This window comes from Lupinus angustifolius, chromosome LG16, assembly GCF_001865875.1.
Source record: "Lupinus angustifolius cultivar Tanjil chromosome LG16, LupAngTanjil_v1.0, whole genome shotgun sequence".
Classification (NCBI taxonomy): domain Eukaryota; kingdom Viridiplantae; phylum Streptophyta; class Magnoliopsida; order Fabales; family Fabaceae; genus Lupinus; species Lupinus angustifolius.
The window spans coordinates 15,022,538-15,049,124 of NC_032024.1; the positions used below are offsets into that span (position 1 = coordinate 15,022,538).

General features: G+C 31.8%; 3 protein-coding genes and 1 non-coding gene across 5 annotated transcripts in view; 2 read left to right on the plus strand and 2 right to left on the minus strand.

Annotated features, from left to right (window-relative positions):
- Nucleotides 1-4,522, plus strand: part of LOC109328907 (delta(12)-fatty-acid desaturase FAD2-like) — a 6,740-nt gene extending 2,218 nt beyond the window's left edge. The window contains exon 2 of the mRNA XM_019562548.1: nucleotides 3,130-4,522. Within this exon, the coding sequence (XP_019418093.1) occupies nucleotides 3,141-4,289 (1,149 nt within the window). The 5' untranslated portion in view covers nucleotides 3,130-3,140 and the 3' untranslated portion in view covers nucleotides 4,290-4,522. The remainder of the gene's footprint in view (nucleotides 1-3,129) is intronic.
- Nucleotides 7,368-7,440, minus strand: TRNAA-UGC. Its single transcript has one exon. It is a non-coding gene; the product is annotated as a tRNA-Ala (tRNA).
- LOC109329477 lies at nucleotides 8,658-10,116 on the plus strand. Its single transcript, XM_019563157.1, has 2 exons — nucleotides 8,658-9,155; nucleotides 9,980-10,116. The coding sequence occupies exons 1-2, from the start codon at nucleotides 8,838-8,840 to the stop codon at nucleotides 10,067-10,069; spliced, it is 408 nt and encodes a 135-aa protein (XP_019418702.1). The 5' UTR covers nucleotides 8,658-8,837; the 3' UTR covers nucleotides 10,070-10,116.
- On the minus strand, nucleotides 11,705-14,767 carry LOC109330276 (actin-97-like). Of its 2 annotated transcripts, none has more exons than XM_019564414.1 (5): nucleotides 14,685-14,767; nucleotides 14,149-14,226; nucleotides 13,630-14,023; nucleotides 12,331-12,944; nucleotides 11,705-12,044 (listed from the first exon to the last, which is right to left on the minus strand). In XM_019564414.1, exons 2-5 carry the CDS (start codon nucleotides 14,206-14,208, stop codon nucleotides 11,979-11,981), a joined length of 1,134 nt encoding a protein of 377 aa, XP_019419959.1. In that variant the 5' UTR covers nucleotides 14,209-14,226; nucleotides 14,685-14,767; the 3' UTR covers nucleotides 11,705-11,978. The 2 variants fall into 2 exon arrangements, with proteins under 2 accessions (XP_019419959.1, XP_019419958.1); XM_019564413.1 differs by having other exon boundaries at nucleotides 14,149-14,224; nucleotides 14,626-14,728.

Here is a 26,587-nt window from a genome sequence, read left to right on the forward strand (position 1 = left end):
CCTTTCTTTTTTTTTTTTTTTGTATATTATCCATTATTTATTGTTGTGATTGTAAAAAAATGCTAATACTAATTTTACTCTGCTATAATTTTCCTTACAAATTTTCAGTTGGACTTGTTATATTTTTGTTTGAAAGGTTTTGCTTTTGATTGGATGTTGTCTGTAAATTAGGGCCTAAGATTTTTCATTGAAAATAAGAATATCCTAAAGTTATTTTCCGTTACACAAAATGCATATATTTTTCATTTTGATATGATGCACATTTGTTATTTTAATTTAAAAGCTTAATGTAAATATGATTTGAGAAGCACAAATGCACAATTATTTTAAAGGAAAAAACTTTAAATTCAGATCATTAGTCATAAAAACAATTTGTCAAACCAAATTCTATCTAGAAATTTTAATTATTAACAAAAATAAGTCCATGCTAATAAATAACTCAGTACAGTTTGGTGCCGTCCTAATTAATGTTCTCTTTCTTAAAAGTATTTTATTATTTTTGGTAAGAAATTAATCTATTTAGAGTTATATGATTGTGTTTCCTAATAAGTGTTAGGATGAAGAATCAAAACCTCAACATTTTAGTTATTATGAGATCTATTGAGACCTTATATCATTGTTGTCTACAAATATAGCCTCTAGAGTTAATTTCATGAAAAAATAAAGGGTTTTTCCAATTTATCGGCAGGTGCAAAGTTTCAACCCTTTTAAATGTCCATATAAATAACTTGATAATTTTGAAAAAGTAAGTAACCTTTTTGGTACTTGGAAAAAAGTAATAAAGATCTTGTTTCAAATACAATTAATTTTTCTCCTCACTAAAACATATTTATTTCCAACACCACATCATAAAGGTGATTTTTTCTCAACTCTACACAGCTTCTAAATTAATTTTTATTTATGTTTATTCATTTTTTACATTTTACACATTTATACTTATTTTTAATCATAGCTCATTTTTTTACTTCTTATTGTAAGAGAGACTATGTCATTAGCTATAAATACCTAGTTGTTAGTTTAGTGACATAAGATCTCATTAGATCTATAAGATGATCAAAATATCATGAGTTTCATTCCTAAGAATGTCATTTCTTAGAATATGTAATCACATCCAAAATGAATTAGTTATTTACCTAAAAGTAACGAGATATATTTTGTTAGTACAAAAAGAATAAAAACCAAATGTCGTTTGGAAATGCATACAGCTCAGAGGAAAGAGAAAAATGAATGTAAAAATGAGTTGAATTGAAATATTATATATATTATTTGTGTTTTAAAAAAATATTAAGTTAATTATAAAAAATTTCATTAAATATTACCTTATTAGGTGGGTCCTCATTAAAAAATTTCCATCCACTTACTAAAATCATCAACGTATCACAGGAAAGAACAGAAAAAGAAATTGAATCTGATGCTACGTCTATAGATTGCCGTTCTCCGAATTTTATTTATTTATTAATATTAATATTGTTTTTATTAAATCAATATTAAATTATTATCTTGCCCATGTCAATTGGTGTTACTGTTGGACTTTTGTTCTTTTACTTGAGTGGTGAGTTTGCAACTATTTATTAAGAAAGCGTTTACGTAGTTGTATAATATCTCACTCGATTTTCAAATAAATTAAAATGTTAATTATTTGATTCCTAAAAGTGGTACTTGATAATATAATTCACATTCAGGAAGTGACTCACATATAAATAAAAGAAATGATGCATACATATTGTCTCAATAGGAGTTGTTGGTTGTGTTATGTGCATTTGTTTTTATTTATTCTAGTACTCGTTGGACCTCAATTAGGTAAGTCAAAATCAAATCCCTATCAATTAAATAAAAAATTCATCATATTTTGGGAATGAGATCAACTGTCCCACTTTTTTGTATCCCATTGTGTCCTAATTCAATAGAAGTTTGACACATACTTGAAAAGAAAATTTAAAAAAAATATAACATAATATTTTTATGTGATTTGGTGAGATATGATCGGTTTGGGACATGGGGACGAAAATATTTTGGGACAGAAGATCCTAGTTCCATATTTTGTTACATAAAAAAAATGAATTTGTGATTACGTTGTTGTTTTGTTTCTTTTCCCTTGTCGTGAGATTAGTAGTAATTAACCATGAGTTAGGATAACCTGCTGATTTTTTTGGCGTTAATTAATATATATTTCTTGACCCTTGATAACGTGTATTGGCATATTTTCTCTTATCACAAGGGAGGTATGAACTAGGAAGAAACTGAAAAGAGTAATTAGAAGAACAACTCAGTAATTAGAATAATAACTCAGTTACTATCTTTTCTCCAAGCATTTGAGAATGACCAGTCTAGAGTTCTTGTTTTAAAGATCACACACGTTGTTCATTCTGCATGCATTTAGAAACTATATTATATTAGGGATAAGGATGATTTTCTTGTGTTAAATTTCACATAACCTTGTAGTCTTAACAGATAGATAGAAAAACATTATGATCCCATGGTCCTGTAAATTTTAAGGTACCACACTATTTGATTCTTCATGTCCAAATTTGTCTTCATAGGTTAAGGTCATGGAAATTGTACAAAAGATGATAAATGGTAGATCTCTTGTGCATAGTTTTTGTATATATCTTTCTTTTCATCTAACATTTTCATGCCAAAATTTCATGCATCTATATTTTTATCATCCACTTGTGATTTTGGAAAGTAAGAGAAAACTTTAAGGTCATCTAGCAAGTGTATTTTATGACTCTCTTTTCCTTCCCTTCCAAAGTGTCACTTGCAAACATAATCGTTTGTTTGGGAGTTGGTTTTAGAAGGGGAAATGAATGAAAATGTAAGGCTTCAGAGTCATTTTACAATTGTATTTAATGACTTTTTAGTCTCCATTTTCCCTTCATTCCCTTCTCAAATCCAACTCGTTGCAGTCTTGGAGGGGAAGAAGTGCACAAAAGGCTTGAGAGCCATTTAACAGAATGTACCTTATGTTTTACAAGCCTTTTTTCCCTCCAAAAACTAACTTGCACTAAATCTTATTGCTGATAATCCTAGAGTCCTGTTCCACTATATTATTTACAATTGTATATGGTAGACATGTGCTCATCACATTGAAGATTTATGTAACAAAATCACTGTTGTTGCTATGTACAGGTTGTGCAAAAATGGGAGCTGGTGGCAGATCCTCTGTTACGAGCATGGAATCAGAGACTGAAACTGTGAAACGTGTCCCTGTTGCCAAACCTCCATTCACTCTTAGCCAAGTTAAGAAGGCCATTCCACCACACTGTTTCAATCGCTCCATTCCTCGTTCATTCTCCTATGTCTTCTATGACCTCACCATTGTCTACATTCTCTATTACATTGCCACAAATTACATCAACCAACTTCCTAGTCCTTTCCCTTTATTGGCTTGGCCTATCTATTGGGTTATCCAAGGATGTGTCTCAACTGGTGTTTGGGTCATTGCTCATGAATGTGGCCACCATGCATTCAGTGATTACCAATGGCTTGATGATACTGTTGGCTTTATTCTTCATTCAGCTCTGTTAGTCCCTTACTTTTCGTGGAAATACAGCCATCGTCGCCACCACTCGAATACGGGTTCTCTTGAAAAGGATGAAGTGTTTGTGCCTAAGAAGAAGTCTGGTATGCAATGGTACTCTAAATACCTTAGCAACAACCCAATAGGAAGACTTGCTACAATTACTGTCACCCTTACCCTTGGCTGGCCTCTTTACTTGGCTTTCAATGTTTCAGGCAGGCCTTATGCTAGGTTTGCTTGTCACTATGACCCATATGGTCCGATTTTCTCGGACCGCGAAAGAATCCAAATATTCCTATCTGATGCAGGAGTGGTTGCTATGTACTATGGACTATTTAAGCTGATCATGGCAAAAGGGCTTACATGGGTTTTGTGTGTTTATGGAGTTCCATTGCTAATTGTGAATGGTTTTTTGGTGTTGATTACTTACTTGCAGCACACTCATCTTGCATTGCCACACTATGATTCATCTGAATGGGACTGGTTTAGAGGAGCATTGGCAACAGTGGATAGAGATTATGGAATTCTGAACAAGGTTTTCCATAACATTACAGACACACATGTTGCTCATCATTTGTTCTCAACAATGCCACATTATCATGCAATGGAGGCTACAAAGGCAATAAAACCAATTTTGGGAGAGTATTATAGTTTTGATGGGACCCCTTTTTACAAGGCATTGTGGAGAGAGACAAGAGATTGTATTTATGTTGAGTCTGATCAAGTTGATGAGAGCAAAGGTGTATTCTGGTACAAGAATAAGCTGTGATTGTTACTTGGTTGGTTTCATGTTGGAAAGTTTTAACTTTCCATGCTGTCAAATGTGTTATGATCTTTGCTTATTGAGAATAAATTTGTTGAACCTGATATAGGTACTAGTAACAGGATAGTACCATAATGGTTTCTTGATTTTGGAATAAGATTTTGGGTTTTTGAACAGTTCGATTATTGCATTATGGTTGCATGTTGATCTGGTTTATCAATGTAGTAGTGTCAATTTGTGTAACAATGTTTTATTCCTTGTGTTTTGTTCTTGAATAAGAACAAAAGTAATTAAATAAGAACACTCATTCTTGAGGAGAGAAGACCAATGAAAATACACAACAATAAATATAAGTACAAGTATATTCATAAACATTAAAAAATCCAACATCATTACAAAAAATTAAAATTTTGCATAAACGAAAATTTTAAAAAAAAATCGAACAATCCCAACTTTTCTTCCTTAAACGAAAATTCCACCGATTGCATAAATGTCATCAATAAAACTATATTTTTTTATTTATAATTGATTTCTAATATTTATAATAAATTATAACGATTTTTAATTTAGAATTGATTTCTAATATTTATAATAAATTATAACAATTTTTATTTTATTAATAAATAAGTAATTATTCTTAATATTTTGCTATATTTATTAAAAAATATATAAAAATGTGGGTAGATTGTGATACCCAAATAAAAATAAGAAAGATGTTTGTCATTGTGGAAAAAAATAGATGTATTTTTATTTTATGAAGATTTATAATAAATTATAAAATAATGTATGAATTTAAATAAAAATGAAAATATTATTCTCCTTGTCGTAGATGGTATTATTTTCCTTTAATATAAAGTCATTCAAATACTCTGTCTTGTGGTTAACAATGAATTTTGAACCTTGTGTGTCCTTAAGATTAGTATTGTTGAATCTGCTTTCCAAATGCTGAGGGGCATGTTCAAGAATCATGTGATGAGGTTATGATGTGCTTCTTCTTTTAATTTTTTATATCCTATTAAGCATTTTTGGTTTTGTTTATTTTGGAGAAATTGTTGTTGTTTTTATTTATCAAAAGCACTTTTTACTGAAATTTTGTTTTAAAGATGCTTTAAACAAAAAAAAATACATTTTGTTGAAAAAGTATAACAAAATAGTTCAATATACCTTTACACCATTGAGAGATTGAAGTCTTGTTAGGTTCTACTGAGAATGAAAGGGGAAAAAAGGAGAGAGGAGAAAAGGGATGAATTTAAATGTTTTCCCTCTTTTGCTTAATGAAAAAAAAGAGGGTGGAAAGAAAATTTTGGGCGAGTCACACAAAAAACATTTCCACCCCACTTTAGAGAGAAAATGGTAAGAAACCAACCATCAAAATAAAATTATAATCTTATACATAAAAAATTATGGATGAAATATTATGGAATGAATACACAAATATAATAAATTGAGTTGCCTTGAAATTTGTGTTAATAATGTTTTAATTAATTAATTTTAACATAAATATATTTTTTATACATCATTACTTATAGGAATATTTAATTCTAAAATAAATTTGTTTGTTAATTTTATATATCTTTAATTGTATATATTTATGTCAATTTGTTCCATCGCATATTTCCCCACTCTCTTTTTCCTTCATATCAAACAACTAAAAAATCATTCTACTTTCCACTATTTTTCTTTCCTTCATTTTTCATTTCTTAACTTTTCTTTCCTTTTATTTTCTCTCGCAAACCAAACATAGCATAAAGGCACAGATTTCAGTGGGGCAAGGGTGGATTTAATCTCGTCATTATCTATATTAACTTTGTTTACTCACATTCTTATTTTTCTGATATCAAGTATATACAAAAGTTTCTATAAATTTCTCAATTTATGCCTACAATTTTCTCAAAGTTTCTTGGAGATAAGAAAATGTATCAAATCCAATTAAATTTTCTTCATTTTTATGTTTTATGAAACATGTATGTTACAAAATCATTTACAACTCGTGTCACAAAATTATTAGCAACTTGTATGTTACAAATGCAAACATAAAAACATTGGATATAGTAAAGGGCAAAATTGGAATATAAAAAATATGTTTGTTCAATTACATATTTGCCCCTTAATCATGTTTTGACTTTATATATTACTATAGATATTATCTAACAACATAAATCATCTCTATTAAAATAATTATTTCTCTATGTCCCAAACTAATCATGTACTACATATATAATAATTTAACTATAAAAATTAAATTATTTTTTATTAATACATATGTGTCAAATTCTTCTTGGTAGTATTAGGTTGGGTATAGGAGAATGATATAGAAGATTTAAATTCATTATTAATGAACATATTCCAAAATAACGTTGTCTTTATGTTTCAAACTATTCATATACTGCGAGATATAATAATTTAAATGGAAAAATTAACTTAATTTTTATTTAGTAAATATGTGTCACATTCTTATTGATGATATTGGGTTGAATATAGAAAATTTAAATTCATTATATATGCATGTTCAATGATGTAATTTTTCATCTTAAAACAGCTAGTACACCTCTTGTTTTCCTCTAACCCATTTGAGAGCTTGATTTTAATTTTTTTTATAATACTATTTCCAAATTTTTAATTACATTAATCTGATATTGCTATATTTTAAGGTATCTTTGTAACATTCATCCTAACATTGAAATATCTAAGAAAAAAGAGTAAGAATGATATACCATTTTAAATGGGTTAACGGCTAGTTTGGACTCTGAAATAAGGAGTTTTGACATGTAATTGTGGAAAACGTTTTTAATATCATTTGCTATTTACCGAGATAATTATAGATTAATATTAACTAACTTCATGAAAACTATAACATGGTTGAATATTTTATTAGTACTTTGTCACGTATCATATTAATAGATTTTTCATACACCTAGTTTTTTGAAATTTTGGTCTTGCTACATTTGTAATCAATTCATCCATTTATAGTTATTTAATTTGAAAAAGAAATAAAAAGGCATATATATCAATTCAATTGGATGGAAAAGCTCTAATGTTTGCATAATCGGAAAAATAATAAAACTTTTTTATAATAAAAGAACATGGAGATGCAGGGGATCGAACCCTGTACCTCTCGCATGCAAAGCGAGCGCTCTACCATTTGAGCTACATCCCCATATGTTACTTCATTAATGGCGACAGATAATAGAGGGAGAAGATTCCCGCCACGGGAATGAAGAAAGAGAAAAACCTATGCAGATTACGAAGTGCTTTGCTTATGGCTGTTTGGTTCACTAATATATTTTTGTAGGTTTACTAGTATATTTATTTGCATTTGTTTTTTTTAATTAGTTTTCTATTATAATATTTATATGAGGATAGATCTCTGCCAAAGATTTACAAGTTCAAATTTAAAAATAATATCTCTGTGTGAAGTTAAGGTTGAGTATATTTATCATAATCACACCCTACTCAATGGGAATTTCATATATTACACTATACTTTTTGGTATTTATGTTTGTGCATTTTCTTTATTAAATTATTTGTTACTTGAAATCAATTATAAAAAGACATCATAAACCATATAGTTTAGGATCATATGATAAATTTTCCAAATTCTTTTACATGGTCTTGCAACAAAATATATGCATGATAGTCACGGTATTTTTATCATTGGTTAAATTTTACATAAGTTACACAAAATCAATAAATAAGATGTAATTTCAAATTATCCACCACTTATTTATATTTTAAAAAATGAATGATTATAAAATATGAACAATTAATAACACAATAACACTATATAAAACTTATTGAAGATCTATCCATATATTTTTTTCTCAATAAATAATGCTAGTGAGAAGGTCTTTCCGTTATTTCATTTCCTATAATCAATTAAAACTATCAGTTTGCTTAAAACCTGTGTCATTCTTGATCTATATCCAACCTCCTATACTTCATAACAATAAAAGTAGTTTATTAATTAATAAACAAAAGTAAGTGTTAGGACCAGTAATATAAACTCCATGTAAATCTTCTATACAAATGAATTTGTATCATTTCTTTATCATCAATAAAAAACAAAAGGCCATTAAAGAAATCTAATAACTTGTTCTTTGTAATAAAAATTAATTTTTTTAATCAGATAATGGTAAAAAAAGATTTCAGGTGCAGGTCTGCAACTTGTTGTATCTTTACTCTCAGAAAAATCACATGCCATGCTGTTACATTACATAATTCGCATGAAAATACAGATACAACAAAAACAAAGACATAATAATAGTCTTTGGAAAATTAAGCCTTTTTTTAATAATACACCCCAACGGCTATATTTCATTCCCTTTCTATCTCTTCTATTATTCAATAATCATAATCATTTCCTTTACCAATTTTCCTTTTCAATTCCCACAACGGTACACACAACAACAACAACATAGTTTCTTCCCTCATAAAACCCATCATATAGTAACATTAACATTAACATTTTCTTATATACATACCCATGTACTTTTATTCAACATACTAATATAGTTAGTTATATACCATTTACATTTCAATATCTTCACTTCACTAATGGAAACTATTCCCACTTCTGCTCCTTCTATTGATGCAAAGGTTCAACATTTAACTAAGAAATCTTCGAAGGAGTTGCTAAATAAATTTGCTGATGAGTCCCTGAAGAAGAAGAAATTGGAGTTGGGTGTCATCAAAAGGCAGAAGAAGAGTCGTGGAATGAGGGAAGATCAATATGATAGCTCTTCAAATGGTGGCGCCGCCGTAGTGGAAAGGAGGTCGCTTTTGCCGGCTGCAATGACACGGAGATCGGTGTTGCTCCGGCAGATCAGGGCAAGGGATGTGAGAAATAAGTCACTATTGGGAACTATTCAGAAGGTAATGGCCATACATTGAATTAATTTATTTTTGTTTAATAACAATTTATAAAATTATATTTGAGAAAGTGATTATTTCTTTAAAGTAATCAAATTGTTACATTCTTAAAGAGGATCTTAAATTCTTAACATATCATTTTTGAGAAAAATATGTATACATTATAAGTCATATACCATCATTTCATAATACATCAATCATTCATTTTCATGTCACACGTTTGATAACAAAATTAGAGGAGAACATCCTATCCATCAATTCTAGAAGAATCCAATAATTTAAATTAATGATAGATCTAAATCATTACATCTCTAATGAATAAGATAGGGAATAAGTAGATTTACACTCATAAAATTATATATATCTACTTTCTTGGATTCACCTGCTGCCATTTTTTCTCTGTTTGTTGGTGTCTTAAATCAAACCTTACACTAGAAACTAAAAGAAGAATAGAACAATGATGATGATCATTCTTCTTTGGTAATAAGTTTGTTTTCTAGAGTTGTTAGGAGGGTACTAATTTGAAATTGAAAATTTAGTTGCTTTATATGAATAACAATGTGGTTTTTTTTGTACTTTTACCCATTATGAATAACGAATTAATCTCTTTCAAAGTGTCCTCTCGATAAAAAGTGTTATTGTAAGATCTAGCGGAATCGACTCTTTTAGTCATTCTAAGATCTAGCGGAATCTTACACCAACAATCTAATTTTATGAATACTAGCTTCTTGCTTCCATGGCTCAAATCACTCAGCAACAATGTCTCTGTTGTTTTATAACATTTTTTAAATAAATAAATACTCATAATGTTCCATTGCTTATTGCAGACGTGGCGTAGAACTGTGGAAGGGGCTTCTAAAGTTTTCATGGAGAAGCATTATCATCGCCATAAGCGTTTGATTAATGATATTGTTTAGGCATTGCAGTGCAGAGGAAGAAAAGGAAAGCTCATAAACCCTATATATTGATTGCTCTGTTAATGTAGTTATATTACTCATGCTATTGTATTTTCAATGATTTATTTAATTCTTTCATTTTCAATTAATAAAACTTATCCGTTTATTCATTCTCCATTTCCATTGCCCAACTTCCTAATAGTACTTTTCCTTTTTCATTTTTTGTTTCAATTTAAGCTTGAAACTCTGTATTGGTGAAACTTAAAATCACCCTTGTATATAACATCTTTCTTTTAATCTTGGTCCTTCAACTATAAGGCATGTACTTAAAATTTGCCAAATGTTCAAATCTATCCTTCCATTAAATTTCTCTTCAGCTCGGGACAAAATTAGTCACATGACTTCCACATGCATAATGGTAAAATCAAAACATCTTACTTATGAACAATGGTTTTGAATATATATGAATTTAATTAATTAACTATGAGTAAATTATACTATATCTTTTTGAAATTGTTGATGCATTTTGTAACAACAAATAATAAAGATAATTTGTATATTATTTGGACTTGTCTCAACAACGTATCATATTTTGTTTAACTTAATTGTATTTATCATATTTTTTGTTTAAAAGATTAAATTTATTTCTCATGCAGTGTGGTCAGTGTAATAAAAGTGTAAAAATTAGAATTTTTTTTATAAAGGTGTAAAAAAATAAAGGATAGTTTGTGTAATTTGACTAAAATTCAGGGGTGTCAATGTAACACTCATTAATTATCATTAATTTATAATTAATCTCGAACAATATTTTCATTCAGAGTGAAAACATGCTAAATGTCAGACATTATTAATAAAATGTCAGACTCACTCTTCTAAAAAAGCACTTATTTAACCTAAAATTGGTTAAATACAGTGTTCTTAAAAAGTTTGGAAAGCCTAATAAGTTAGCATATATAATTTTATTATATATTTATATTAACTATTTTATATAAAATACACATAAAATAAATAAAAATATATAGATGCTACAGAATAATTTGATACTGGAAATTTGAGATATTAGATATGGCAATAAAGGTTAGCCTATTTAAAGACAAGCCTCTTAACCTATTTGAAAGTTTATTGGGATATTTAAATACCTTATATTATAACAAACTTTTAAATAGACTAACAAATAAGATTAGACTTTTAAATGTATCAAAGTCTCACCTGTTTCCATTCTTACATACAATACACATGGGTGATTATTTATGATAATAAAAATTTTGCTAGCAAAATAGGAAGTAATTTTCTTCCATGCAACTATGGATACAAATGAATTCTTAGTTAGTTGTTAGTCTGTTTACTCAGTTAATATTCTATGCAACCAAACTAGTTGAGCAGCAATTTGTTATTATACATCCATTGACAAACCCACCACTCCATGGGGTTACTTTTTCTTTTCTTTTCTTTTCTTTTTCTATGTTTTCCCCCACAAATATCTTACTATTGTTTACTATCTTACTTGCAAATTATTCAGATAATAGCACTTACAGTTTACCAACTAATATAATTAGATCCAAGTACAACTTATAAAGATGAACAACATCTTCAATTTTCCAACAATGAAATTTTTGTTGCAGAGAAATCAAGCAAATAGCACTATGCTAATCAGAATACATAATGAAAAGAACTGTGATCAACCAAACCCAATCAGTTACAGAGTGCACAGTTCTTCTACAATAAAATAGAGGGGAAATTAAATTGAATCTTACATATCTTGCTAACCTTTATGCTCTTATCCCAACATATCAAAAAAGGAAGACACAAAGAAACCTGATAAAAGAAACAGTAAAGAATAGGAAATGAAAGATCCTCAACCACTTGATGGTATTTCTTTAGTATGAAGTATATAATGTAAATTCCATGGTCCACCTCTCGTTCTCCGCGCTTAGAAGCATTTCCTGTGAACGATCGATGGCCCTGATTCATCATATTCTGCCTTCGCAATCCACATCTGCACTTGCAAAAGAAAACATATCAGGAAACAACACATTAAAACTTAGCCTCAGTAAATTACATTTTTTACTTTCAGTGGTTTGAGTTAACTTCTGCAAAGTACTGAACTCTATCAATGCCCACATAAGCAAGTATTATGTATGTTATTTCCTCCTATTTTGCTATTGCTTTTTATTTTATGAAGTTTTTACTTATTGGAATAAAAAGTTCTTCATTTCTTTGCATTATTATCTATACAGAATCCAACAGTTCAATGCAAACCTAGTAAAAGTTATACACTTTACCTGTTGGAAGGTGCTGAGGGATGCCAAAATGGAGCCTCCAATCCAGACACTGTACTTCCTCTCTGGTGGTGCTACGACCTTAATTTTCATGCTACTTGGAGCCAATGCTGTAATCTCCTTGCTCATCCTATCAGCAATGCCCGGAAACATTGTGGAACCACCACTCAGGACAATGTTACCGTAGAGATCCTTCCTAATATCGACATCACACTTCATGATCGAGTTATATGTTGTTTCGTGGATGCCAGAAGATTCCATCCCAATCATGGATGGCTGGAACAGAACTTCGGGGCAGCGGAATCTTTCAGCGCCTATTGTGATCACCTGTCCATCGGGTAGCTCATAGCTCTTCTCAACAGCTGAGCTGGTCTTGGAAGTTTCTAGCTCTTGCTCGTAATCAAGAGCAATATAGGCTAGCTTTTCCTTCATGTCTCTCACAATTTCACGCTCAGCTGAAGTAGTGAAAGAGTACCCGCGCTCGGTCAAGATTTTCATCAGGGCATCGGTGAGATCACGCCCTGCAAGGTCCAAACGCAGGATTGCATGTGGGAGAGCATACCCTTCATAGATCGGGACTGTGTGACTGACACCATCACCGGAGTCCAGAACAATACCTAAAACAAACCAGCATAGAAACCACATCAACACATTTCAATTTAAAGGTGTAGCATTAAATAGCTATCAGCATCCACAAACCAAATTGTCCTCATAATGAAATGAACAAAATGGGTGACATAATTAATCCTAGCAAAATGTTTAACATAAAAATATGACTCCATGGTGAACTATGTCCAATGAAATTCCTCCTTACAAGACTACAAATAATACAGTATATACATATATAGAGCTCCATTGTTTATGCTAGTGGATGGGACACCAAGACAACACCCCACTCATATACAAATCCAACTGTGCTGATATAAAAGCATGCATGCCCTACCGGGTGTCAAATCCGGTGTAACACAAAATATTAATGACATATATATGCATCAAAATGCCATGAGTGTTGTTATATTTACAACAACTCTGGACAACTTTACTCTTAACGGTACTTTACATTATAAAAATCAAAATTGTTCAAAAGTTGTCAATTATAGATATTTATAAGACATTTTTTATAATGTAATTAATTAGCTTTCATCTAACAATTGAGCTTTTGTGTCACTTGGTCAGTGAGGAATTGACAACATTCATCTTGTCCCAAAGAATCAAATTTTAAGAAGATCATTACATCTGTACATCATAACTAGATTTGAAACTAAAAAACACAAAATTGACATAGAACAGAAGATCAATTACCAGTTGTACGACCACTAGCATAAAGGGAAAGGACGGCCTGGATGGCAACATACATAGCAGGAGTATTGAAGGTCTCAAACATGATCTGAGTCATTTTCTCACGATTGGCCTTCGGGTTGAGGGGTGCCTCTGTGAGAAGGACAGGGTGTTCTTCTGGAGCTACACGAAGCTCATTGTAGAAAGTGTGATGCCAGATCTTTTCCATATCATCCCAGTTGCTCACAATTCCATGCTCAATTGGGTATTTCAATGTCAAAATACCTCTCTTTGATTGAGCCTCATCACCGACATATGCATCCTTTTGTCCCATTCCAACCATCACACCGGTGTGGCGTGGACGACCCACGATGCTAGGGAACACAGCCCTTGGAGCATCATCCCCAGCAAAACCAGCCTGCAACACAAAAAATAATTAAGACATGCCAAACACAATGTACTAATTATATTGCAATCACATTGTAACAAATCCTATACAAAACAACAAATAAAAGCTTGATCCATTGATTCATAATTTCATACCTTAACCATTCCAGTTCCATTGTCGCAAACGAGGGGTTGAATATCCTCAGCATCTGCCATTGATGTTTATTGATTGCTGCATAAAGACACCAAATTTGCATATCAGATGTCACGCACAACATAAGATCTAAGGAACTCAATCATGTAATCAAGATACCATGAAACAGATTCATCAAAGATCTTCCTTATCATAAAAAGAATATACCATTAAACATTCAATGCCTATTAAAACATTACATCATATCACAATCATATTTCTAACTTATGGTCTGTAATAGCAATTGAGACAATTTTCTAGCACATGCAATTCATTGCAGTGACGACCGTAACAATAATTTAAAATCATGATTAAAACAACAAGTGAAATCACAGAATCCACAACTGCTACCATAATTTAAAAACATGGTAATAACAATAACAACAAGAAATTCAATGAAAAGGAAAATGATAATTAGAATTGAAGGATGATGTCAGAACCTAGAGAGATTAAGGTAATTGAGAATGTGTGAGAGAGAATGTGTCATGTGTTGTGTACCTTTAGAAAATGAGTTTGGAATGAAGGAATGTTCTGTGAGAAAGTGTGTGGGAGTGTGTTTTTCTAATGATGTTGTGTGTGGCCGAGAGTGAGAGCAACTAAATAAGAAATTATGACACCATCTATGTTCCATGCTGAAGGAAATTAATAATTTAAACTCAAATGAATTTATTCAAGTGTGTAATATCTATGCACAAACATTATATTATGAATTTAATATATATATACTGATAGTGTAAGTATTTTTTACACTGTCAGCAAATCTCCACCACATATGTTAGCTATTATTGACTTAAAAAAAAAATATTAAAAATTAACAGTGGATGATATGTTGAAAGTGTAAAATATTTTACACTATCAGTGCATAGATTTTAAACTCTTATATTATATTTATATACAATTAATATAGGCAGCTGTTACATATATAGGCTTGATGCCGGGGAAATTTTTGGACCCAAATCTTTAAAAATAAATTTAACCATATGAATTTTGAATGTGGAAGTTTGAACAAAATCTAGAGTCCAAAACAAATTGTGAGATTGAAATAAAATTAAGTATACATTGTATATCAAAATAATTTAATCATATTATTTTTATAATAAATTTTAAATAAAACATGTCTTAAACAAATTGTGATAACATAAAATAAAAAAAAATCAATCCAGTCCAATATATATTTTGAGATCAAGTTCTTCAAGAGCCTTAAATCACTTTATACTTTACTCACTACTACATGTGAGATTTCATTTAAATTATACTTCAATCATGTGATAATATTTTTTTTGGTTTCTCACATATATTATTGCATTAGAAGCAATCATCGAACCCGAGACTTTGCTTAAGAGAAATTAAACATGTACCACTTAAATCAATACTCGTTTGTCACGTGATAATATAAAACAATAATTATTATAACCAACAAAATATTGAATGAATTTATACACAAGGTAATGATTATTGATTTAAAAAAGAATAAAAATCAATACCATATATTAGTTGTAAACGTAAAAAATATATTTGACCCCTTCATGAACTATGCGCCATTTACCAAGCACCTGTGTTACATCCACAAGATTGGCTCTAACACCATCTAACATTTAATTGTAATTTATCTTTGCTTTATTTAACAGTTGTGATTGAATATTAATACTAAATAATATATTGGTAATATAAAAAGTTATTGGATGATTAATTAAATTGTTGATATGTATTTTGAATATAAGAATACAAAAAAATGATAAATAAAAATTATATAGTAACTGTATTATTTATTATTCATATTTAATTATCATTAATTTTTTAATAAAAATAATATAATTAAATAATAGATATGAACAATGCATTGAGTGTTGTATATAAATCTTTTAAGTTAACTGTAAAATTGGACTAAAAAAAACCACAAATTGCATGTGCGTTAATCATAACCGTCTGTTTCGTAAATCTCATCCCACGGGCCATATTCTGTTGTTGGAAATAGCTGGCAATGGTAACTGCTGTTCCATAGTTTATGTCACTTCATGTGTTATAGATTTGTGATTGACTAGAAAAAATATATTAAAATTAAAATTTAATTATTAAGTATTTTTCTAACTAATCACAAATTAATAGTACATGAAATAACACAAACTATGGGACAACATACGTGTTATGTTACTTTCCACCCTCATTACTCATATCTCTCCCAACTAAAATTCCCAATTTATTATTGATTATTCCCTTTTCTGATTATTTGATTTGTTCAAGATAAACGATTCAGTCACCTATTTTCCATTTTTAATCTATAATTCTAAATTTGGTGATTCTCTATTAAATATTAACAAACTCCAGCATAATTGGTGGTGTATGACTAAGCTTTTTTAAATAAGATATCATGATTTTCAATTTAGTAAGGTAAGACTCACTTCACATATATACCTTAAATGAATTAATGTTTGGATTTCCTTATGAGTTCTGAGACATCTTGGTAAAAGTTAGAAACTATTTTTGAGAAATAAGAAATGACCTTCACATTTTATTTTCATGCAACAACAATAGATGACTCTTTAAATTATTAGATCACTTTATTCTCAAAGTATATAAAACATGGGTTAAACTTCAGTATTCCAAATCCAAAGTATATAAAACATGGGTTAAACTTCAGCATTCCAAATCCAAAGTATATAATATAAAAAATATGTAACATAAAGTGGTCACGAGGGGGATTTAATAAAAACTCGAGACTTACCTAAATTGTTGAATGACGATAGTTTCTTAATGTGTCTCTTTATTTGATTAAATATTTATATATTTTCCAATTTATTCAGTTATTAGAAATAAATATATCCTATATCAAATATTATATAATTTATTTACGATTATTTTGCTTAAATATAATTTGTTTAAGATACAATTCAGTACTAAACTTGATGACTAGATTTGAACTCTGAAGGCAAGTAATAATTCATGAGTGTTTTGAACTTCTCTATAAAGAGTACTGGCTTTTTAGTGCCAGCACTAAATTATCAAAATAATCAATAACTGATCTGGAATTATAATAATTGAAAAGGAGGGGTAAAGACACATGTCCTACTGGAAAAGTTAAAATAATGTGGAAGTAGCTTTTTTTCCTTCTTCTTTAGTGTATAACTTTCTAATTCACATGTATTGGAAAATTTAGTACTGAATAGAGATTACCACAAATAAATCTTTAATTAAAATGATTTTAAATTATTTCTCAACAAAAAAAAATCTAAAATTAAGAGTTTCTTTTTATATTCTAGTATTAGATTCTCCTGTAAATGATTTTCACTCTAACTTGTATTAGATTCTCCTGTAAACGATTTTCACTCTAACTTTTTAGTTGCATGATGAGAGAGTGGTGGGGGTAATGATACATGGGACGGTGCAAAAAGTGAGAGGTACAAACATACCAACTCAACATTTAGTTAGCAAATGTCTAAAGAACATGTTGGTGTGTTTTGTTGTTTGTGATAATGTCCACTTAGACTTGTTCTTCCCACCTCGGTTTTCGTTGCTTAGATTGGATCATTGTTTGACTACTTCATATTACTCATAAGATCTAAAGGTTGATGCCACTTACTCGTCGCGATGCTAAGTTATGCAGTGGATAGCTAACAACCAAACATACAATGCTGTATTATATCCCATTTGTGTCAAGAGAACAAATGTATTATATCCCATTTGTGTCAAGAGAACAAATGTGAATGTATGTATTAATAATATAAAAATGTATTATATCATTATTGTATCATATCTTATTGAGGTTTAATCATCATTAATCTTAAATATATATGTTGTTAATCTCTCATTAATTAACAATATTTTTAATCGTTATTGACTTTTCAAAAAATAATACAAATGAATTATGGATGAAGTAGTGATTATATATAAATCTTTATATTAACAATATACATATATTACACTTTTACAAAACATTGTATATTGTGATAAATTTTCGGTGTTATTTTCTCTATTATATTTTCTCAATGGGTCTTTCGCTTCAACAAACTGGTATTAGAGCTCGTAGAGCTCTTGCATGCTAAGCCGTACGATCTAAAAGAAAATTCTTAATATGCTATGTGTTCGCAAAGAATTGTTCTTGTTACTGGAAAATTATAATAGTGTGAAAGTGCATGTCTAAGAAACAAAGTCTATCAATGCTTTCAACCTATGGCGATTGAAGATGAAAGCTCTACAACCTCTACTAGTTTATCAATGCTTGGGCAAAGCCTTGGAAGGTAGAAACAAAGTTACCACAAAGTCTAACCGAGGATGAGAATGATGAAAACTTGGAAAAAACACATAGTGCAATTTTGTTGTGATTGGGAGATGAAGTTCTACGAGAAGTATCAGATGAAACTACAACTACTTCATTATGGTTGAAGCTGGAAAGCGTGTACATGACGAAGTCACTCACCAACAGGCTGTATTTGAAGAAAAGAATATATACTCTTCAAATGCAGGAAGGAAAGCCCATAAAAGATCATCTGGATGAATTTAACAAAATTATTCTTGATCTAAAGAATATTGAAAATTGAAGATGAAGACCAAACAATTCTTTTACTATGTTCCCTTCCAAGTTCTTACGAACACTTTATCGACACCATGATGTATGGTCGAGAAGATCTGACCTCGGACAAAGTAAAGGCGGCGTTGCACTCGAAAGAACTGAAGAAAAGAGTATCAGATTCGAGATCTGAAGGCTCAGGTGATAGTTTTTTTGCTAGAGGAAGAACAGAGAGGCGAAATCAATTTGGTGAAAGAGGAAAATCTAGGTCCAAGTCTAAAGCAAAACCTAGAAAGTATAAATGCTTTCACTGTCACAAGGAGGGGCATATAAGAAAGAATTTCCCAGAGCGCAAAGGCAAGGAAAATATTTATGAATATGGAGATGCAGTTTTAGCAAATGGCTATGATAGCACATATGCACTAATAGTCTCAGAGCACTACTCAAAAGATGAATGAATACTTGATTTTGGATGCTCATATCACATGTGCCCCATTAAGGATTGGTTTTCCACTTATCAACCCTTAGATGGATGCAAGGTCCTTTTGGGAAATAATGCTCCATGCAAGGTCATTGACATCAGCACAATTAGAATCAAGATGTTCGATGTAATCGTAAGGACATTGACAGATGTAAGGCATGTTCCAGAATTGAAGAAAAATCTGATTTCCTTGATAACACTAGATTCAAAAGGTTATAGCTACAAAGGTGAAGGTGGAGCTATAAGAATATCAAAATGCGCTATGGTTGTAATGAAAGGAAAGAAAGAGAATAGTCTCTACATGCTACAAGGAAACACAATCACGGGTGTTGCTGCTGTCTCATCAACAAGTGATTATGATGAAACTATGTCATCTTAGAATGGGTCATGTTAGTGAAAGAGGTGTAGCCGAGTTAGCCAAACAAGGATTACTATGCGGTCAACAAGTCGGGAAGGTAGACTTTTGTGAACACTGTGTTTTCGGAAAGCAATGTCGGATAAAATTCAATGTTGTAGTTCATCGAACTAGAGGCACGCTGAATTATGTACATTCTGACTTGTGGGGTCCTTCCCAAGTACCTTATCATGGTGGTAGCAGATACATGTAAACATTCATTGATGACTATTCAAAGAAGGTGTGGATCTTCATTTTGAAACACAAAAGTGAAACATTTGTCAAGTTCAAACAATGGAAAACCTTGATCAAAAAGCAAACTAGGAGAAAGATCAAGAGACTGAGAACTGACAATGGTCTAGAATTCTGCAGTAGAGAATTCAGAAATTTTTGCAAGGATCATGATACTGTGAGATATTATACTGTGAGGCACAATCCACAACAAAATGGACTTGCAGAACAATGAACAGAACCTTACTTGAAAGGACAAGATGTATGTTGTCAAATGTTGGATTGCCAAAAGAATTTTGGGCGGAAGCTATCAATACAGCTTGTTACTTGATCAACAGATGTCCATCAACGACCATTGGTTTTAAATCTCTACAAGAGATGTAGTCGGGTATTCCGGAAAATTATGAAAATTTGAGGATATTTGGTTGTCCTGCATATGCTCATAACAAAGAAGGAAAACTTGATGCAAGAACATTGAAATGCATTCTTCTTGGATATCCTGATGGTCTGAAAGGATATAAGTTATGGTGGCTAGAGAAAAGAAAGTGCATTATTAGTAGATATATTACTTTTAATGAAGCTGAAATGCTAAAGCCTCATACAGAGTCATCAAGTGAAAATGAAAATAGAGTTTGAGGGGGAGCCAACAAAAGAAAAAACACTTGATCAAGAAGAAGTCCATGATGCATGTACTGATACTTAAAAGTGAAAAATGTCAAGGATAACACTAGCATGTCTTTGCCTATGTTTTGATGAAGACAAAGTTCTAACAAAGCTTGAAGATGAATCAACAATAAATAGGCCTTATGCTCATTTGGTCATATCTAGACTAGGGTGTAAATTGAGTCTATAATCTAAGTAGTCTGGGATGTATGCCGTAGTAAGTGAGTATAGGTTAGGTGAACCTAGATGCTAGTCTCTTAAGCCATCTAAATTGTCATACCATATTCATGAGACATATCATCTAGTTAATCGTATGTTCATGCATCTGTCATACATGTTATATGTGCATATTAGGCATAATATGATTGGTAAAGCATGTATATATATTGTGCATAACATATGAGAAGTTTACCAGTTGAAACATATGCATAAATGTTCCAGTTAATCGATTAACGTGGTAACTTAATCAATTAACTCAACTGCTTTTCTTTTAAATACAAATCTTCAACTGAATTCTGTGTCATTCTGTTGCCCCATTAATCGATTAAAGGGAAGCCTTAATCGATTAACTAGTCTGTTATGTGTCATAACTGAAATATGATTTAACTGTTTAACTATTTTTGCAATGAATGTAACCGCCTATTCTCTATGCTATAAATACAAAGCATTGTTCAGAAACCCATATCATTGCATTCTATTGTATAGGGCTGTTTAGAGAGCATTTTGCATACGTGTTTTACTGTGTTTTTGTAAGAGAGTTGCATGCGTGAGAAGAGAGATTATGCTGCTTTAATTGTTGTTATATGCTTACTGTTTTTGCATAATTTTGTATCCATTCTTATCNTAGAGAGAAATTATTTGTATAGTGATATTGATTAACTCATTTGAATCTTGATGGCTTAAGTGGTTAGTAAAAGGGTTAATCTTTGAGTCTTTATCTTGTCATATTTTAAGCATTATTGTGCTTAGTATACCTTGTTGTTCAACGTGTTTTTGTGTAGTCTGGATTTGTCTCTTGGTGTGAGATCACCACAGAGATTGAGGTTCTTCACCAAGGCTTGGAGGTCTTGATTTGAGGATAAGAATCTTGGCTGGGGCTAGTTCGTGAGAATGGCTTTCTCAAAGGCGAAAGGTAGAGTCAAACCAAGGATTTAGAGATCCTAGATTTCAAGAAGGGAGCGTCCTATGTGCTTGTAATTGAATTGGTATTTGTATCCATTTTTCAATATTGTGAAGAAAGAAAATCTCCCTGATCTAGAAGGGGAGGCCTGGATGTAGTTTGCAGTGGACCGCAAACGAACCAGGATGCAAATCCTTTTTTGCACTGTTCTTTCTCTATTTATCTTCTTTATGTTTCTTGCCATTATAAATTGAATCTGTAATTGAAAAGTTGGATATTTGTTTACTGCCATATACTTAATAATTGTGTGTAAAAATATCTGTATTATATTTGTTCAATTTTGTTTTAATTACTGTGCAAATTGCCTGTCTGATCATTCTGTTATGTGGAATAGTTAATCGATTAAACCCTGCTGTTAATCGATTAACTGGGCTGTTTTCCAGCAGTTGGGTTTTGGTTCAAGAAGCAGTGACTATTAATCGCCACACCTATTCAACCCCCCCTTCTAGGTGTTACTAGACCACTAATACCTAACAAGTGGTATCAGAGCTAGTACGACGTGCTAGCTCAACCGCATCCGCGTGATCCGAAGGGAATTAAAATGGGCTCCACCAACCTCTTTGGCGGTGATGGCGCATCCATTAACCGCCCTCCCATATTCAGCGGTGAGGGTTACGCCTACTGGAAAGTCCGAATGAAAATATTCATTGAGTATATTGATTTGGATATTTGGGAATCTGTAATCAGTGGCCCCTTCGCCCCACTTCACTTAGTGGATGGCGAACCGAAAGAAAAGCCAAAAAGCTTATGGACCGATGAGGAGCGCAAGGAGGTCCAGTTCAACCTTCGCGCCAAGAACATCATTACCTTGGTCCTATCCTATGATGAATTCTTTATGGTGTCTCAATGTCAAAGTGCCAAGGAAATGTGGGACACTTTACAAGTGACTCACGAAGGCACTAGTGAAGTCAAGCGCGCCCGACTAAATGCGCTAACTCACAAATACGAATTATTTTGTATGCTACCGAGTGAATCAATCGCCGATATGCAAAAACGATTCACTCACATTATAAACCATCATATCGCTTTAGATAAGGTGTTCACCAAAGGAGAGTTCACTAATAAAGTCTTATGCTGTCTTGACAGGAGATGACAACCTAAAGTAACAGCAATCATGAAGCCCAAGGATCTAGACTCCATGCCTTTGGCAATACTCTTTGGAAAGCTTCAAGAGCATGAGATGGAGCTTGGGCGTTTGACAATGCATGAGGAGTCCGATCGCAAAAAGAAGGGAATATCTCTCAAAGCTTCAACATCACAACCCATTGAAAAGATAGTTAATGACGACTCCGATTCAGACATTGACGAGGAAACGCTAAACCTCATAGTACGAAAATTTGGAAATTTCTTGAAGAAGAAAGGAGGACTTAGACGATTCCAAAAGAAAGAAGCATGTGAATCAACAAAGAAAGGCAAGACAAAGGAGCGCTTCACTTGCCATGAATGTGGTAAGCTAGGATACATGAAGTATCAGTGCCCCACTTACCTGAAAAGAGTTGATTCAGAGAAGAGCAATCCCCAGGAGTTCAAGTCAAAGAAAGCATACATCGTCTGGGATGTACCAGAGGAAGAAACAACATCAAGCACCTCAGATGAAGAGGAGACCGCGAAGTTGTGCTTAATGGCTATATTAGATGAGGCTTGCGGATCAGGTAGCAAGGATACTTCAGATGAGGTATACTCTGACACATCATCCTTTTCTTTTGATTCTCCCTCATATGAAATATTATATAGTGCTTATGTTGAGATGCATGAAGAACTTAAAAAATTAGCAAAGTTAAGTAACGAGAGAAAAAGAATAATTTTGCTAAACCAACAAAAAATAATTCAACTGCAGAAAGAATTAGATGAATTAAAATTGGAAAGAGAAACATTAGATCTAATTTTTTCTTGCGCTTCATGCGATTGCTCAAATAATAACTTATGTCAAAATACTGCTTGTGAGTCTTGCGAGAACTTGAAAAACGAAAACTTTAAACTGAATGAAAAACTCGCAGAACTCACAAATAGTAAAACCAATTAGACACTCTGCTTAGAAAAACAAGAAACGTTGGTGACCATACTGGATTAGGATATGTTCCCCATCCCATAAAAATAGACTATATAGGAGACCTCTAACACGCCAATATAAAAATTCAAATAAGAAAAATAGAGTTCCTACATGCCATTAATGTGGCACTTATGGACATACTTATCATTCATGTTATATAAGAAGATATGAGATACCCAGTGGTGTTTACGCTTGGGTAAGAAAGGGAGATAACTCCCTAGTCACTAACAAAAAAGAACCCAACATAATTTGGGTACCTTAGTCTAGCAGGTGATCTATATTGCAGGTATATCTTCGAACACACGGACGAAATTGGTATCTTGATAGCGGCTGTTCGAGACATATGACTGGGGACAAGTCAAAATTCCTAGACTTGTCGTGGAAAGAGAAGGGATTCGTCACCTATGGAGACAACAACAAAGGAAAAATCTTGGGCACCGGGAAGATTGGCAACTCAACACACACAATAATCGAGAACGTTCTCTATGTAGAAGGTTTGGAATACAATTTATTGAGTATAAGCCAATTATACGACAAAGGTAATATTGTGTCTTTTGATTTTGACTGTTGTATCATTCGTGATAAATTATCTAATAACGTTAAGTTTGTCGGATATCGGGTAAATATTATTTATATGGTTAATCTGGAGGATGTCACTTCCTTTTTCTCAAAATGTCTTATTTCAAAAGAAGATGACATCTGGCTTTGGCATAGACGCGTCGCTCACATACATGTGAAGCATTTAGAAAAATTATCGAAAAATAATTTAGTAATCGGTTTTCCAAAACTCGATTTTAAAACTCAAGATTCCCGTGACATATGTCAGAAATGTAAACAAGTCAGGAATTCTTTTATTAAAAAGAATGTTATATCCACTACTAGACCATTAGAGCTTCTTCATATGGACTTGTTTGGACCATCACAAATTATGAGTTTTGGTGGGAGCTATTACGCCTTAGTTATTGTCAATGATTTTTCTAGATTCACTTGGACTTTAATTTTAGCATCAAAGACAATGCTTATAAATATTTTAAATGTCTAGCCAAGCAAATCCAAAACCAGTCTAACCTAAAGATTATTTACATTCGATCCGACCATGGCGGAGAATTAGAAAATCATAAATTTAATAAATTTTGTGATAAACATGGTATTATGCATCAGTTCTCAATAGAATTCTAGAGGAACTCGCAAGGACTATGCTAAATGAAAGCAAAGTCCCAAAGTATTTCTGGGCTGATGCAGTTCACACAACATGTTATGTAGTAAATAGAATATTACTTAGACATACTTCTTCAAAAACACCTTATGAAAATTTTAAAGGTCGAAAACCAAATATTGCTCATCTTCATGCTTTCGGTTGCAAATGTTTTATTTTGAATAATGGAAAAAGAATTTTAGGAAAATTTGACTCGAAAGCTGATGAAGGCATATTTTTAGGATATTCATTACATAGCAAGGTGTTCCGTGTGTTTAATAAATATACCATGCAAGTAGAAGAGTCTATCCATGTCCATTTTGACGAATCTTCTCCAAAACATAAGATAAAGGTGTTTTATGATGATATTTCAGGTACACTTGAAGAAGTACCATACCAGGACATGGAAGAAATCCAACAAGAAGCAGAGCAAACAGAAGTAGAGCAACATCAGGAATTGCCTATCGCGTGGAAAACTAAAAAGGATCATCCACTCGATAAGGTGCTGTGTGATATAACTACGGGAGTGGTAACCCATAGCTCTTCACGAAACTTTTGTAATTTTGTTGCATTTGTGTCTCAATTAGAGCTTAAGACCATCGATGAAGCCATCGAGGATGTACACTGGGGTATAGCTATGCAAGAAGAGCTAATCCAGTTCGAACAAAACAATGTGTGGGACTTGGTCCCCAAACCAAAAGATCATCCCGTTATTGGCACCAGATGGGTCATATCTAGACTAGGGTGTAAATTGAGTCTATAATCTAAGTAGTCTGGGATGTGTGCCTTAGTAAGTGAGTATAGGTTAGGTGAACCTAGGTGTTATTCTCTTAAGCCATCTAAATTGTCATATCATATTCATGAGATATATCATCTAGTTAATTGTATTTTCATGCATCTATCATACATGTTATATGTGCATATTAGGCATAATATGATTGGTAAAGCATGTATATATATTGTGCATAACATATGAGAAGTTTACCATTTGAAACATATGTATAAATGTTCCAATTAATTGATAAACGTGGTAACTTAATCGATTAACTCAACTGCTTTTCTTTTAAATATGTGTTTTCTGTTTCATCTGAATTCTGTGTCATTCTGTTGCCCCGTTAATCGATTAAAGAGAAGCCTTAATCAATTAACTAATCTGTTATGTGTCATAACTAAAATCTGTTTTAACTGTTTTAACTGTTTTTACAATAAATGTAACCGCCTATTGTCTATGCTATAAATACAAGGCATTATTCAGAAACCCATATCATTGCATTCTATTGTATAGGGCTGTTTAGAGAGCATTTTGCATACGTGTTTTACTGTGTTTTCGCAAGAGAGTTGCATTCGTGAGAAGAGAGATTATGCTGGTTTAATTGCTGTTATATGCTTACTATTTTTGCATAATTTTGTATCCATTCTTATCGTGCTCACATGCTCATGCATTAGATTTTGTTAGAGATAAATTATTTGTATATTGATATTGATTAACTCATTTGAATCTTGATGGCTTAAGTGGTTAGTGAAAGGGTTAATCTTTGAGTCTTTATCTTGTCATATTTTAAGCATTATTGTGCTTAGTATACCTTGTTGTTTAACGTGTTTTTGTGTAGTCTGGATTTGTCTCTTGGTGTGAGATCACCATAGAGATTGAGGTTCTTCACCAAGGCTAGGAGGTCTTGATTTGAGGATAAGAATCTTGGTTGG